This window comes from Homalodisca vitripennis, chromosome 8, assembly GCF_021130785.1.
Source record: "Homalodisca vitripennis isolate AUS2020 chromosome 8, UT_GWSS_2.1, whole genome shotgun sequence".
Classification (NCBI taxonomy): domain Eukaryota; kingdom Metazoa; phylum Arthropoda; class Insecta; order Hemiptera; family Cicadellidae; genus Homalodisca; species Homalodisca vitripennis.
In genome coordinates, this window is record NC_060214.1 from 15,206,568 (window position 1) to 15,222,861 (window position 16,294).

Here is a 16,294-nt window from a genome sequence, read left to right on the forward strand (position 1 = left end):
GAAATGCCAACAGATTTGAACCTACGCTATATGTGTATATATATATATATATATATACATCGACAGCAAATTAAGTTGGGAACATCACACAGATCAATTGTATAAAAAATTATCTAGAGTAGTCTATCTTTTGAGTAAATTGAAACATTCTATAACTATGGATGTGCTTCTGGCCTCCCATTATGCATTTTTCCATTCAATCTTAAGTTATGGTATAACTCTATGGGGGAATAGTAATGGTGCAGTAAGAGTATTGGAATGGAGTATTGGATTATCAAAGCATTTGTTACAACTTTTACCAGTTAAGTTAACCAAAACAAAATGCAGTCATCTTTTTATGAAAATTAAATTGTTGAATAAGTTACCATTACATGCTAGATCTGTATCTTTAGTTAAATTTAAAACAGTTTTAAAGTGCTGGTTAAAAGTTAATATATTTTATTGCATGGATGACTTCTTAAATAGTGATACCACAACATAATTTTTTAAATTTTGTCTCTCAATGTATTTATTTATTCAGTTTTGATATTATTGAATTTAAAAATTGTATCCATGTTAAATATGTTAATAGTTATTTAGTTATTATTGTAAATTTATTGTGTATTTGTAGATCTGTTGGTTGTTCGGTTATTGTTGTTTTAATTATATAGATCTATATATTTACTGGTAGGCTGGATTGAGTAGGTAGAATCTGAATTGTTTGTTTTAGTTTTAGTTTAGAATAGTAACTTGACGAAGTCTATTGCACTGTTGAATGTGTTTAAAGACCAATACATAGGACTCTACTGGATATATTGTAAATATTAAACATATACAGATTCATACTGCTTTAAGATAAATATGAAAACGCAACAGTAATGTTGTTAGATGAATTTTACCTATTGAATAATTTGGTTGAACTTAATTTACAACGGTAGTAAGTGATTTAAGTGATTACTACTGCTATTGTACAAGAAATAATAAACAGATCTATCTTTCTTGATCTCCCTAAGTATTAGTACGGACAGTTAAAACTGAAAAGCACATACCAGTGACGGGTAAGGGGGCTGGTACGGCGGCACCAGCAAGTCTTAGTTGGTTCTGCAGTGAAAAGTCGATGTTGTAGAATTCGATGCCGGCACCACGCTGTGCCTCCAGAGGTTTGGGTGGCATCACCAGATCTGGGTTGTCTTTGAGCTCCAGGGTCTGCAGCTCACTAAGCAGGTGCACCGTGTCTGGCAGCGTGATCAGTCGGTTACCGCTAAGTATCAGCTTCTTCAGTGAGCCACATCTGCCACCCACAGAAATTAGCATTAACACACTAACATCACCAGATCTGGGTTGTCGTTGAGCTCCAGGGTCTGCAGCTCACTGAGCAGGTGCACCGTGCCTGGCAGCGTGATCAGTCGGTTACCGCTGAGTATCAGCTTCTTCAGTGAGCCACATCTGCCACAGAGATTAGCATTAACACACTAACATCACCAGATCTGGGTTGTCGTTGAGCTCCAGGGTCTGCAGCTCACTGAGCAGGTGCACCGTGCCTGGCAGCGTGATCAGTCGGTTACCGCTGAGTATCAGCTTCTTCAGTGAGCCAAATCTGCCACAGAGATTAGCATTAACACACTAACATCACCAGATCTGGGTTGTCGTTGAGCTCCAGGGTCTGCAGCTCACTGAGCAGGTGCACCGTGCCTGGCAGCGTGATCAGTCGGTTACCGCTGAGTATCAGCTTCTTCAGTGAGCCACATCTGCCACAGAGATTAGCATTAACACACTAACATCACCAGATCTGGGTTGTCGTTGAGCTCCAGGGTCTGCAGCTCACTGAGCAGGTGCACCGTGCCTGGCAGCGTGATCAGTCGGTTACCGCTGAGTATCAGCTTCTTCAGTGAGCCAAATCTGCCACAGAGATTAGCATTAACACACTAACATCACCAGATCTGGGTTGTCCTTGAGCTCCAGGGTCTGCAACTCACTGAGCAGGTGCACCGTGTCTGGCAGCGTGATCAGTCGGTTACCGCTGAGTATCAGCTTCTTCAGTGAGCCACATCTGCCACAGAGATTAGCATTAACACACTAACATCACCAGATCTGGGTTGTCCTTGAGCTCCAGGGTCTGCAACTCACTGAGCAGGTGCACCGTGCCTGGCAGCGTGATCAGTCGGTTACCGCTGAGTATCAGCTTCTTTAGTGAGCCGCATCTGCCACACATGTCTCACATTAACTCACTGGCATCTTAATATTATTTCTTCTCCTCCTGACTCTATTAGACAAATTCAATTAAAAATTATAAAAACTCAAAATTGCTAACTAATTTAATAAAAGTTTTAAATGAACCTCTGAGAAAGAACACAATAACAGCCAATTCCTAAATTTTGTAGGAGGAAAAAGTTTTTACCTGTTTTGATTTATTACGAGTTGATAATTTTTACTATAGAAAATGGATAAAGGACGCCGTATTTACAATAACATTTAATTTTCTCATTGAAATCATTGAACTGTTTCATACCCCCGCATACTATGTACAAAACTAATTATAGGTCAAGACTTTCTGGGGAGAAACATGATAACTCCAGGAATATCTGTCTGACTTACTCAGATGAATTACAAGAAACATTTACTATCACCTGTTTAAATGCGTATAAATCATTATATTTATAATTACTGGCTTTAACAGTTTAAAAACAAGCTTAATGGCAAGCAAAGCTGGCAAAAAAGCTTAATGACCAGATTTTTATATAATAGCATGGATAGAGTGGTTTTATGAAGGTTAAGGGTATGGATTTTGAATATGAGAAGTGCGAATTAAACAAAATGCTATCTTGGGATGTTGGGCGGAATTAGACTTGATCCAGGAAACTAGGCGAACTTGTACTTTCGACGATTTCAAATCTAGCTGTTGATGAATACCCATAGGGGTACGAACAACCAAGAACGAATTCCCGATCACAAACCTGCAGAGGCCTTCAGGAATCATCTCCAGGTGGTTGTTGGCAGCAGAGAACACCTCCAAGTTGACAAGTTTTCCGATGCCAGAAGGAATGCCCTCAAAGTCCAGTTTGTTGTTGTTGAGGTAGAGACGCCGCAGAGAGGTCAGCTTACACAGAGATGCAGGCAGACTTGTCAGCTGATTGCAGCACAAGTTCAGAGTCTCCAGATTCTGCCAGACCTCTGTCAACAGAAGTTTGGCACGTTGAGGTATATTTCAGCATCCGCACATATTTTATTTGTGGTATAAGTAAATTTCATTCTATTCACTTCGTTATTCTTTAGACTTTAACCACATTACGCAAATGAATTTGGTAGCAGCGAATTATAAATTAATCTTTTAAAAATTGAAATTAATTACGTGCAAATGGAGAGGTTTAGTTTTAGATGTGCGGAAGGAGCTTCAATCTTATCGCAATGTGGTAAACTAATCTCTCTACAGAATTATAAATGCTCATTAGTAAAGTACCAGCATAAAATATGAATTTAGAGTTCTGAGATGCAGTATGCAGTACCCTTTGTTTGTAAGAGACACACGTTTCTTCATATTAGTGACTAGTGTAACTTGGTAATTGAATGTATCAGTATTGCAGACTTTTAACAATTTTAAACTAATTGATAACTACTTTTTAAGATTTTATGTAAAATAAAAGGGGCATAGAACTATGGATCATCCTCAGCTTATGTTAAATAAAAGCTAATTTTTCTCAAGTACTGCTAGCTTGGCCTGCAGAAAAAGTTCTTAAAACCGTTAATAAATTTTATTTTCAGTGTATCATCTACAAAAGGTCTAATTCTAAAAAAATTGATTTTGTATGAATATAATAAAAATAATCAACATTTATTAGCTCTATAACAGGGTGGTAATGATAACTGTTAGAGTATTGAAAGCCCAACGGCCCAACGTACCCAATGCCATAGCTAGCTCAGTTATACAGTTGCTGCTAAGGTTCAGTCTGCGCAACGTAGGCACTGTGTAGAGGGCGTCGGGAACCTTGGGCAGATCGTTGAAACTGAGGTCTACATCCCGTAGATTGGACAACATCTCCAGGCTGGTTGGCATGTTGGCAGGACTGCGCTGCGTGTCACGCATGTGGAGAGTCTCCAACCCCACCAGGCTGGGCAACTGTCTTTCTTGTAAAAACAAGATTATTCTTAATACAACATACGACAATACAGTTTAATGAATACAAGAGTATCCATGAAGCAAGAGATGCAAAATTGAAATTCGGATACAAAAACGTTTATACTGTACTGCTCAATAATATTGGTGTCATTTATGCTAATTGTAAATTATGTACAAAAATAATTTTAAAATATGCATGAAAAAAAAGAACCTTGCTAACCTAGTGACAAAAAATTCCTTAATTGTATAAATTATTCAATACCTGTGAATTTCTAATAATACTCCAATAAACATTATTTCTATAATTACATACAATCTTTAAACCATAAAGTCAACTGTAAACAAAATTTTTAACTAAATAACGAATCTGGCAAAATTTAAACAAAATAACTTAAATACAATCCACACCAAAATACCAAAAAGTGTTGCTGCCATAACTTTAATAATGTAAACCTCATCAAAGTCTTCAACTACCCGACCTCGTGATTTATTTTAAATAAAAAATGTCCACTAACTGCTTTAAGAGACTTCTGTTATTGAGTTACCACTGTATACCTAAATAAAAACAAGTCTCTGATATAACAATAATAATAATAATGATGGTATACTAAAGATTACATATGTACATGAATAATTATGAATTCATTAATCCCTTTTTTATGTATAAGGACCAATATAATTAATTCTAAGTATAAAAAACTATATGATCAACATAGCTTAATGTAGCTTATCACCTTAGCGTTTCAGAACAGTTTAGTCCAGACTAACAAATATTACACCACTGTTTAAGTCATTAAAAAATAAAAATTAAGCCAATATGATAAATCTGGAGATAGAGATTTCTATTTTTAAGATGCTCAACTTGTCTTTATGTATTCAAATTTGAACTAAATAATTTTGAATAAGCGGTAAAAGAAAAGAAATGTCAGTTTTAGTTTTTGGTTACAGTGTCATAATTAAAATGTTTGCGATTCTTGCACTTTTAAATTCTTTCTTTTCAACTTTGCTTTCACAATTAAATTCTTTAAGTATTTAACAATTTAATTGTGTGAGCAATGTTTTGGTTAGGTGTGAACTGGGAAACTTAGATGTTTGTTATTGCTTACATTCTGGTATGTTCTTGTCTAGTATTCAAATTTCTTTATATCTGTTGTACACAGTAATGTAAATGGGAATATCTTGTATAGATCAATCAAATCAAATCAAAAATTCTTTATTTGTAATTTCATGGAGAAATACAATGGCGTCATGGTAGTAAAGTCATATTTTATATACAAAAGTGGTTTTTAATTGTACAAATTTTGATGTTGTTGTTTTAAGTCAGTGAATTCTTTGATCGAGTAAAAAGACCACTCCAGGAGCCATTCTTGAAGTTTCCTCTTAAAATGTTTTTGTCTGGAGATCTTCTTCAGGTAGTCAGGAAGGCAGTTAAACAATTTTGGTCCCATGTAGCTTGGCTTCTCTTCATATAGGCTGAGACGGTGGTTCGGCAAAATGAAATTGTTTCCATGCCTGGTGTTGTAATAATGGAGCTGTCCTGTTCTTGTTAGATTTTGATTAGTAGTGTAAAGAATAACTTCCTGGATGTAGAGGGATACTGATGTTAGTATCTTTAGTTCTTTAAATGTACTTCTGCAGGAGTCAAGTGGATTGAGGTTGGCTAAGATCCTAATCGTTTTTTTTTTGAATTACCAGGATACGTTGCACATTTTTTGCTGAGGAGTTGCCCCAGACTGTTATGCCATATCGAAGATGAGCCTCAAAAAGTGTAAAATAGGCAATTCTAGTTATCTCCTGAGTATTGGTAGCCTTTAGTCTTTTAAGGACATAGATGCAGGAGTTAAGTTTTGAACAAATTTTATCAATATGTGGTGTCCAGGTGAGTTTGTCATCAATAGTTACTCCCAAGTATTTCGCTTTATTATCTAGGTCAACTTCTGGGAGTCCTGTAAATTCAATTGTTCTTCTTCCAAAGTTTAGTTGTTGAGTCTTATGGTCGTTTAATACTAAGTCATTCTGATTACAATATTGTTTTGCTGTATTTAGAGCGATAAAGGATGCTATTTCTAGTTCTTGTAATTGTTTATTTGCTATGAGGAGGACAGTATCATCAGCATACATGAGTACCTGGCTAAGCTCTTGGAGATAGTTTGGGAGATCGTTGGTTAGCAGAATAAAAAGTACCGGTCCCAAGACAGATCCTTGAGGGACGCCTCTACTTAGAGGGAGTGGTGTTGATGTTACACGATATGAGGTGTTGTTTTTGGTATATGATATTTCTACCATTTTTGTGTTCTTCCCTCCAGGTAGCTTGCAAACCAACTGGCTGCATTTCCTCTGACTCCCATATTATTCATCTTTTGAAGGAGGATATTATGGTCCAGGCAGTCAAATGCTTTAGTAAAATCCAGAAAAAGGCTAGTCACAGCAGCTCCATCTTCCACTTGATCTATAATGAATTCTGTGAGTTCTATCAGTGCTGAATAGAATGGAAAACACAAAAGTTGAAAAGTTGTTACACCTGAACTGGTAGGAAATTGTGGTAACAGATGAGAGTCTGGAGATTGGCAACCTACTTCCACAAAGCTAGATTACAAAGAGTGACGAGTATAGATGAATGAGATTGTTATTGAAAGGTTGTCGCACCTGAGCTGGAAATGGCCAAGAGGGTTATGGTTGAGAATGAGAGTCTGGAGGTTGGCCAGCCTGCGCATCTGTGGTGGCAGTGTCTCCAACTGATTGTGACTCAGGTCCAAAAACAGCAGGTCTGTCAGGTTCACAAACAATGTGTTGGGGATGGCTGTGATACTGAAAAATTTCACATTTTCATATTACGGATAGTATAATATTTCCCTACAAATTCATTGTATTTCTAATAATAACCAAAAAAGAACATTTCAAAAATGTCTAAATCAATCAAATGTATTGCCTGAAGACATACTTTTTAGAATAATGTATACACACATTCACTATGAATATGGCAAAAATTGCATCAGCAATTTTGGAGAAATATTTGTATGCCAGAGTATATAAAATACAGATATGCCAACGAGAAGTAATGTACAATTCTTTCTTGTCCCAAATGTTGTCCTGATATTAACCTAGAATGTATAAATTATGTTTGTCAATTACCAAATAACTTTGAAAATAGTTTAAGTATGCAAATTATACAGTTCTGAATCTTTTTCTGTAATTTAATTAGAGCCCAATAGCTTATAAAATACAACTTCTGAACTACAAGTAATAAGTAAGCAGGCCTATTATGGACAACATCATAAATCCAATCCATTCATACAATTCCAAAGTCTACTAATGCTTGACTTCTGTTATCATAACGTAAATCATAATACTGTCATAATCATAGTAATACATTTTTATTCGCATATTCATTGAGAACAAAGATAAGTCATCTTAACCTAAATGTTTTTGTCTAGTCATAAGTTAATGCAATGATGACAATATCTCATATTCATACAATTAATTTAAAGTGCAAAAGTTTAAAATTCATAACAGCCATGTAAAAACTCCTCCAGCTAGTATGGCTGGGTCAGCATCCATTGGTAGATGGTTTTTCTCAATTGCCAGTGGGAGCGAAGAGCTTAGATTTTACCAAGGAGGATGTTCCAGTATTTGGCACCAATGTATGATATTGTTTCTCAAATATAGTTAGGCCGTAATACAGATAGAAAGGGCATAATTATTGGCTCTCCTTGTCAGTTAATTGTGGATGTCTGCTCCTCTTCTCAGATTTTGATTGTTTGCAAAAGATCTCTAGGATGAAAAATCCAATAGCAGTTAGGTTGTTAAGATGTTTATATGAGTCTACAAGAGTCCAGTGAGCCTAGGTCAGAGAGAATGTGAATTGTCTTTTCCTGGAGTATCAAGAATCTATGGAGGTTTCCTTTACAGGCAATTCAACAACAGACGAAAAAATTGATGAAGTGAAGAAAATGGTATTGGCCAATCGTCGAATCACTGTCAGAGAAATTGCCGAGGACCTAGGCATATCGATTGGCTCATGCCATTCGATTTTAATCGATAATTTGGGCATAAGACGGGTCGCCACAAAATTCGTACGAAAATTGCTCAATTTCTATCAAAAACAGCATCACATGAACATTGCTAATGAGATGTTGGAATCTGTCCGCGACGACCCGAATTTGCTCCAGAGGGCCATAACTGGTGACGAATCGTGGGTTTATGGTTATGACGTGGAAACCAAAGCTCAATCATCTCAATGGAAGCTGCCACACGAACCAAGACCGAAAAAAGCACGCCAAGTTCGGTCGAATGTAAAAGTTTTGCTTACAGTTTTCTTCGATTGCAGGGGCGTGGTGCATCATGAGTTCTTGCCACAATGTAGAATGGTGAATAAGGAATATTACCTGCAAGTTATGCGCAATTTGCGCGAAGCAATCCGCAAGAAACGCCCGAATTTGTGGAAAAACAAAAATTGGCTTTTGCACCACGATAACGCCCCTGATCACACATCGCTGCTTGTACGCGACTTCTTGGCCAAAAACAACACACTAATGATACCGCAGCCACCGTATTCCCCAGATCTGGCCCCCTGTGAATTTTTCTTGTTCCAGAAAACTGAAGAGGCCCATGAAAGGACGACGTTACGCCACGATTGGCGAGATAGAGTCGGCATCGAAGGAGGAGCTGAACAAGATACAAAAATATGATTTTTTGAAGTGCTTCGAAGATTGGAAAAAAACGTTGGCACAAGTGTATAATATCCCAGGGGGATTACTTTGAAGGGGACAAAATAGATATATTCACGAATAAATAAATAATTTTTGAAAATACACAAAATTCACGATACTTTTTGAACACACCTCATACATTATGAAAAGAATTGGTCCCAGAATAGATCCTTGTAGCACACCTCTAGTTACAACCATTTGGCTAGATGTGATATTTTTGCTATTATTGCTCAAATGTTTGTTTATTTCAACAAATTGGGTTTGATTTGTAAGATATAACTCTTAAATCACATTTTGATGCCTATATTTTCCAACTTGCACAGTAACATATTATGACAAATTCTGGAAAGCCCTATAATTTAGCAAAGCTATAATCTAGGACATGCTACATTTGGATTATAGGTTTCCTCAGCACTGTCAATATCATAAACCCCATGCCCCACGGCTCCCTCTTCAACAGTTTCAGAGTTTGAAGCGACTGATTATTTAGTTGTCTAAGTTCAGTTGTTACAGAAGCAGATTTTTTACATGAAGTGTACATGATGCACAACTAGCAGGTGTGGTCTGAGTATTTTTTGTAGTTATTATTCAGCATTGGCTATCTTGATTTGTATATCTTAGTATATTAAACTATAAACAGAGTATAGAACCCTGATCATTGGATCATCAACAAAAATAAATTTTACCCTTCTAAGATCAACATCAGCTGTCTGAGGAAAACCAGGGTAGCTTCCTATATTACTTTCATTGCATTTAAGACCAAAAACACATTTTATCTAAAATGATGTAAGATCCTTATGGGACTTTTTATGCCAATTTTCAAACATTTTTCAGCTTCTTAAAGAAAGTCACAAGAAAACTCAACTCACTTGTTATGGCTAAGATTGAGTACGAGCAGACTCCTGGCTTTCTCCATCCCCTCGGGCACCTCCTTGAGCACATTATGGCTGAGGTCCAGGGTGGTGAGGTCCTCCAGGTGGAATAGCTGGGCAGGGATTCCCGAGCTCCTCACCTTGTTGTGTCGGATGTTGAGGGTCCGCAGGGACCATAGCTCTGTTAACTCTCCGAACAACTTCTCCAGCCCATTGTGTGTAAGGGAAAGATGTTCCTATCAAAAAATATTTATAAAATATTAATAATCTTTAAAACTTACTTCATTTATTATACAAATTATCTTTTACCTTAATTGAATTTTTTATGGATGGACCCATTAAAAACTATTCTGATTTCAAAACTGTTGGTTTTTGATTCTGCACTATACGGATATATGGATTCTTTTTTAACTTGTAGCTCAGTCAGTGTTCCAAACGATAACCTAACTTTAACATGTATCCCATATGAGAAGCATAGAATTTTTTGAAGCTAACATTGAGAACTACTGTCTTTACGGATATTTGGATTCTTTTTTAACTTGTACCTCAGTGTGCCTAACGATAACCTAACTTTAACATTTATCCCGTATGAGGGCATAGAATTTTTTGAAGCCAACATTGAGAACTAATGTCTTTGCGGTACTTTGGTATTATCCGGAGACCACTATTTTTTCAACAATTTTGGTTATAGAGGACCAACAAAAACTACATTATTAAAAATAATACACTTTCTTTGCCTTAATGTGAAAATTGCATGTCATTATGACAATCTGTTCAAAATTGTCTTCTGCCTACCAAAAGGAAGCATTGTCGGTGAGGAGGCTGCCACTCTGTTCTTATCTACTATTTTTATAGGCTGTACATACGTAAATATATTAAGTGTAAAAAGTTTAAAGTTGACATTTATGAGGGCTCACTAATATGAGCTTGACTTTGGGTACTATCTCGAGGGATGTATTTCCAGAAATACAAGGAGGTGCCACCGAAGCACGTACTAATACCAGGGTCATTTCGGATCAGTACTTTCCTGACTTCAGACTTCAGATCACTTTCCATGATCTGACATCGGAAATGTTGGATGATCTGAGGTCGGTTATTCTGCACATCGTCATGGGCCACTGGCCTGTGGAAGGATCTTTTCAAGAAGAATAAGGGGGAGGGTCGATACAATACAAGGTTGATGGTATTGATAAAAAGTGCAATGGTTACAGACAATCAAACCAGTGCTCGGCCATCTGCACACCAAAATTCCCGTTGCTTCCTTTTGGGAGACAGAAAACAAGAACCGATCGTCATAATGACATGTAATTTTCACAGTAAATCAAATCAAGTTTGTTCTTTCTTATATTTTCTATTTTAAAGTTCGGTAAGTAAAACTGTTCCAAAATTAATGGTCTCCAAAAAATACCAAAGTACCGTCTTTACTAATACCACATACAAGTTTAACTTAAATGGTCTGTCAAGTGGTTCTTTTTACTTAAATCCTTGATAGTAATCACTTATGCGAATTCTCCATCTGATGATATTATCATCTATGTGAACTCCAAGACAAACTAATATTTATAACTTACCTCTGGAAACATTTTATATTACGTATTCATTAAATGATCACTCATTGTAAACCCCGTTGGAAAATTGAGTTATTTCCTGTGCTAATATGCCATTTGGAGTAGAAAATATATTTTCATTATTGCTTGGCTACCACAAATTGGTCTTTTACATTTACAGACTTTAAACAACATTTCTTAAATTTAACTGAACACATTCTGTTCATCTAGCTTAACTTTTACAAATGAGTGTGTCCACTTGAACATATTTGTTTTACAGAAAACAGTTTGGTACTTTGGGATTATACCGACCACACCCAGACATGAATCATTATTTGACATTTGCTTCTACTGATTACTAGATTAGCGTAGAAAAATATTTCGTCAATATAAAACAGGAATTATCTTATCGCAAACCCCTCCCCATCCTCAGACAGAGATCAAACTCGAGCGGTCTAGTAGATAACGTGATTGCAGAGTCTCGCCGCCCGTTCAGCTGGTGCGTCGCTTTGTTGTACTTCCGTGTTTTACCCCTACATTTCTCCAAACACAGAAATTCAACAAAAACAAACGAAAACTAAACTCTTTATTGAAAAAAAACACACAAAACTTGTTTTTATTCTTGATCACACTCCGCCACCCAAAATGTGAGTGCCTCCGGCCATCAGCGCAGGCTTCGGCAGCACCTTCTGCCCCGCGCTGATGTCAACGAAAGAAAAACATCCCTTGAGATAGTACCTATCAGTAAAATATCAAATTTTAGAGAGGCTGATCAGAATTATATAAATTGAATTGTAATGGAAAGGCAATTATGTACCGTGAAAAAAACTTAAATAATCATGTGATGCCGCGAGGCCTAGGGATTCTCGAGAAAGATAAGATAACAGCGACAACAATACCGATCACAATACCTGGAAATGCTTGTTGATTGATGGAATGTTAGTTCTGTTACTCAACTACATCGTTTTAAAACATTCTAAGTTCATTGAAAAAAGTTTAAGCGTTGGGGGCATATAACGGAATCTGACCCAATTAACAATTGATAATCGTTGTAAGTTTGTAATTTTGTAATTAAAGAGTTGTTTTTTCATTCTATCATGTTTGTTTCTATAAGTTTATATTTTTGTGTTCTTCATACTGGTGTGGTCGGTATAATCCCAAAGTACCAACAGTTTTAAAAAATAATTCTCAAGCACAGCCTGACTGCTAAGTTGGTAGGCATGAATCTTTTGAGGCAAAGTTTTAGGTTTTAACTGACAAAACCTGTCATAACAGAAAATTTCACTAATTTATCCCAAATTAATTATCACTAGAAGTAATAATTGCTAACACTACATTTAGGGGTACGGTCCAATAAGCGGACCCGGTTTTTTATATCGAAATTGGCAAACGATATTACTTAATCATAACCATCGATATAATCAATCGATACTGATGAATTATTTTTAACAACTTAAATAATCTATATGAACAGCTGTAAACACTTTCAAATAATACAATTAAGGTAATATTTTAAATTTCACGTAACATTGTGTATTAAAATGGCCGTCAATCTTAGGAAGCTTCACGAAATTGCTTTAAAAGACGATAAAATATGTTTTTTTTATGGCTTCAGGATGTTGGGTTAGTACCTAAGAATCCATTATGTGATATTTGTGGAAAGGTAACAAATGTAACTGTCAGAGGAGCTAACATGGTCGTCTTCAGATGCAAAAAAAGAAGGTAATGGTGGACACAACTTTAGTAAAAACGTTTTCGTTCTGTTTCATTTAGTTAAAGTTATGAGTTATGGTTATGTTCATTTATTATTTGTTATCATTAAATTCACATTTTAATTTAAACATATGATTGTTATTACTTTTATATCGATTGATAGTCTATGATTCGATATGCGAATATTAGGTATCGATGATTATATTCTTCGATATAAAAAACCGGGTCCGCTTATTGGACCGTACCCACATTTAGTACTCACAAGTTTCATGAGGTTGCCGAGCTCTTCAGGCACCTGCGTCAGGTTGGATCGATCCAGCTTGAGCCACTGGACCCCTGACATGAGGCGAACAGACTGAGGAAATCTGCCATCCTGTCAAAATTAAGTCCAAAATAGGTATAACCTAATTCAATAAAGAAGTACTTTTTAAATTAATTTGTTAATGTGAATATTGAGTTCAGTTCCATTTCACCGCAGTGTCTGAAATATGACACTGGTACAAAAATTAACCCCTGTAATTTGCTTTAGGACTATCAACTATGAGACACAATGATCTTTGTAGTAATAGGCTAATCCCAAGATATTTAGTTGTTGTAGGCTACAGTATTTAAAGAGTGATGATTTTATTGATATAGGTGCTTTCACTAATTTTAATTACCAATTGGCCTACACTATATGTATACTGATAGGGAGTATAAATCTACAAAATCCATTCTTTATCTTTGCCAGGGCTAGGAAAGTTGTTATCAGAAAAATGGTATTTGCAATTCGTGTTATGAAATTTTAAGTTATAATATTCTGTATACTCACACTAAAATCATTTCTGCTGAAATCTACACCACGCACAAAGGGCAAAACTCCAGTATTTGCCATTTTCAAAACACTTATACTGACTAACCTATTTCAACATAAAACATAAATTCCATAACTAACCTAAAAACAAAGCAGAAATGAATAAGCGATCAAAGCAGATCTGCCAATGCCAACTGTCGAAACTACCCACAGTCTACGGAAAATTACTCACTAACTATCAACATCAAATGTTATCATCATTCAAACCTGGGATCCGTCCCTAAATTAAAAAGTAGAGCTGAAGTAAATAAATCTAGAATATTAAATTATTTCTACTAAAAGCGTTATATATTGAACAGTAAGCAGTTTGGACTTATTATCTAATAAAATATTAGTAATACAGTAGTAGCACTGCCTGCAGTTTTCTTTTCATCGTTTTTGACCAAAGTATTATATTGAATAGTAATAGAACGGCTCTGCACCACGAGCTTTGAGATACTCCCAAAAATTCAGAAACCAACAAAATCCATGGTGGAACATAACGGGCAGTCAGTCAGTATTTTATAATCTTCTCAATTGGGTACACCTTTGCTAATGTATCCAATAGGGATTTCTTGTTCGTGAGTATATTTAATCTATTTAAAGTAGACGTGAAAAAGAAAAATCACAACACATAAAGATTACTATAAAATTGCGTGTAGTACTAACGAGAACACCTATATCACGCAGAAAGAGGTCTCGCTGGACACTGACATAGTGACAACTTAATATTCGTAAGAGACACATTCCAGTTTTGCCTAAATCTTGCGCTGAATTTCCTTTTTAATGTGTCACTCTTGGCACTATGGGCCTTTTGCTCAGACAGGTCCTTAATGACATTGTAAAAGCTACCAAGGGTCCTTTGATGCATATCTAAAGCCTTTTCTATCATCAGTCTCTCGGCCCACAAGCAGTGGGTGCGCTAACAATGTAACTTGACGAATGTATGGCACGAGGACGATCTACAATGTTTTTGGAACCGGGTTCAATGTCCTCTATGACAACACCAAAAAAATTTGACATTGTAGTAAAAAAAAACGTTCCTCCCGCTACGTGCTATATCAATTACACTTCCAGATTCTCTGAGGTGCCCTCATCGAGCTCATCAAGAAGTAAGCTGATTACCCTTAAGGATACCGGAATCTTGACTATATCACTACCTACCTTCCAGGTTCTTTTTAATTTTACTCATAATGGTGGCTTCAACAAATACAGCTCAATTTACAACATCATTTACTTCCAAATGACCCTCACCAAACTCCCCTGGGCAAAATTCTCCTTCCATTCCAATAACCAATACATCACCTGATATTTCACACCACAACTTTCACGCAAACCTTCTCCGTTCTCCTCTATAACCTGACCCTAGTATATTCTAGTGGTCATAGCTACATTAAACTGGCTGGAGGACCACATAACTACTCCCCTGCCAGAATATCAGCCGGAAAATATAGATCAACGATGTATGCCATCATCCTCCAAACTGATATCCTGCCACCCAGGACTTAAATCTTAGATGGTCCAATAACTTCCTAACCTCAATGACCTGGCTAACAAGGTTATCCGCATCTATGCGGATTACAACATTGGCTTGGATTTAGTCACAAAACGTATTTATTTCGCAAGATAGTGTTAATGAGTTTTGTAAGGATCTTTTTAAATCGATATGGTGTTTTTGTTAGTGATTTCATGGTTTTATATGTGATATGCTGTAATTGGTAAGCCTAGGTCAATCTTGGTTAATATGCAGTGCAGTGAAAGTTACAATGTTAGTGATAATATCATAGGTATGGTTTATTATGTTTGTTTATAGCTTTGTTGTAAGCTCTCATTTCCAAAATGTCTCAAAATGTTGGTGATTTTTGTCATTAGAGAACTTGTTCATCTGTTAGACTCAAACAACCTAGGCCTTGACAGCGACACCTAGGTTTCCCTTTGTGCTTTCTGTAACCCCAGGTTAAGCCAATGTTTCAGCAAAAGTTAAAAATTAGTGTTTATTCATTGTAAACATAACATAATTAGTAAAATATTTCCATATCAAACTTTACTTTTTTTGTTTTAATTTTTGAAAATGATGGGTACCACAGTAACAAATTTAGCCTTCCGTGTATCGTATTTGCGGTTCTTACAATATATTTAATTTTTCTTGAAGAGAACCTGGATACCATTATACATTTTCTGAGATTAGATAAAACGAAGAATAAATTGGCTATCTCAGATTCTAGTATTTATTATCTATACTATCACACTTTACAAGGTGTAATCCCACCACAAATAAAATTTTAGTGTGCTCATATGTTTTAATGTTTTATGACCTTAATGCATAATGTTTTTAATACTATAATTATCTCTACATTCTCCTGAAAAAATTATTACACATATAGTATATAGTTAAAATTTGTGTTTTACAAAATGTTAAAGTACGGATATAAAAATGGCCTGTCATGATGAAAAAGTGATTGCCAGCTCTAAGGTTAAGTAGGACAATACTTAGAAATAGGCTTGTACCAAGAAAATATTATTCCATT

General features: G+C 35.9%; 1 protein-coding gene across 1 annotated transcript in view; it reads right to left on the reverse strand.

Moving 5' to 3' along the window:
- LOC124367345 (protein flightless-1) overlaps positions 1-13,902 on the reverse strand; it is a 47,202-nt gene extending 33,300 nt beyond the window's left edge. Inside the window, exons 1-7 of the mRNA XM_046824090.1 lie at positions 13,746-13,902; positions 13,197-13,307; positions 9,672-9,910; positions 6,740-6,901; positions 3,877-4,097; positions 2,934-3,150; positions 1,029-1,270 (exon numbers count right to left, since the gene is read on the reverse strand). Coding sequence (XP_046680046.1) covers positions 1,029-1,270; positions 2,934-3,150; positions 3,877-4,097; positions 6,740-6,901; positions 9,672-9,910; positions 13,197-13,307; positions 13,746-13,808 — 1,255 coding nt within the window. The 5' untranslated portion in view covers positions 13,809-13,902. The remainder of the gene's footprint in view (positions 1-1,028; positions 1,271-2,933; positions 3,151-3,876; positions 4,098-6,739; positions 6,902-9,671; positions 9,911-13,196; positions 13,308-13,745) is intronic.
- Positions 13,903-16,294: the final 2,392 nt, after the last annotated feature.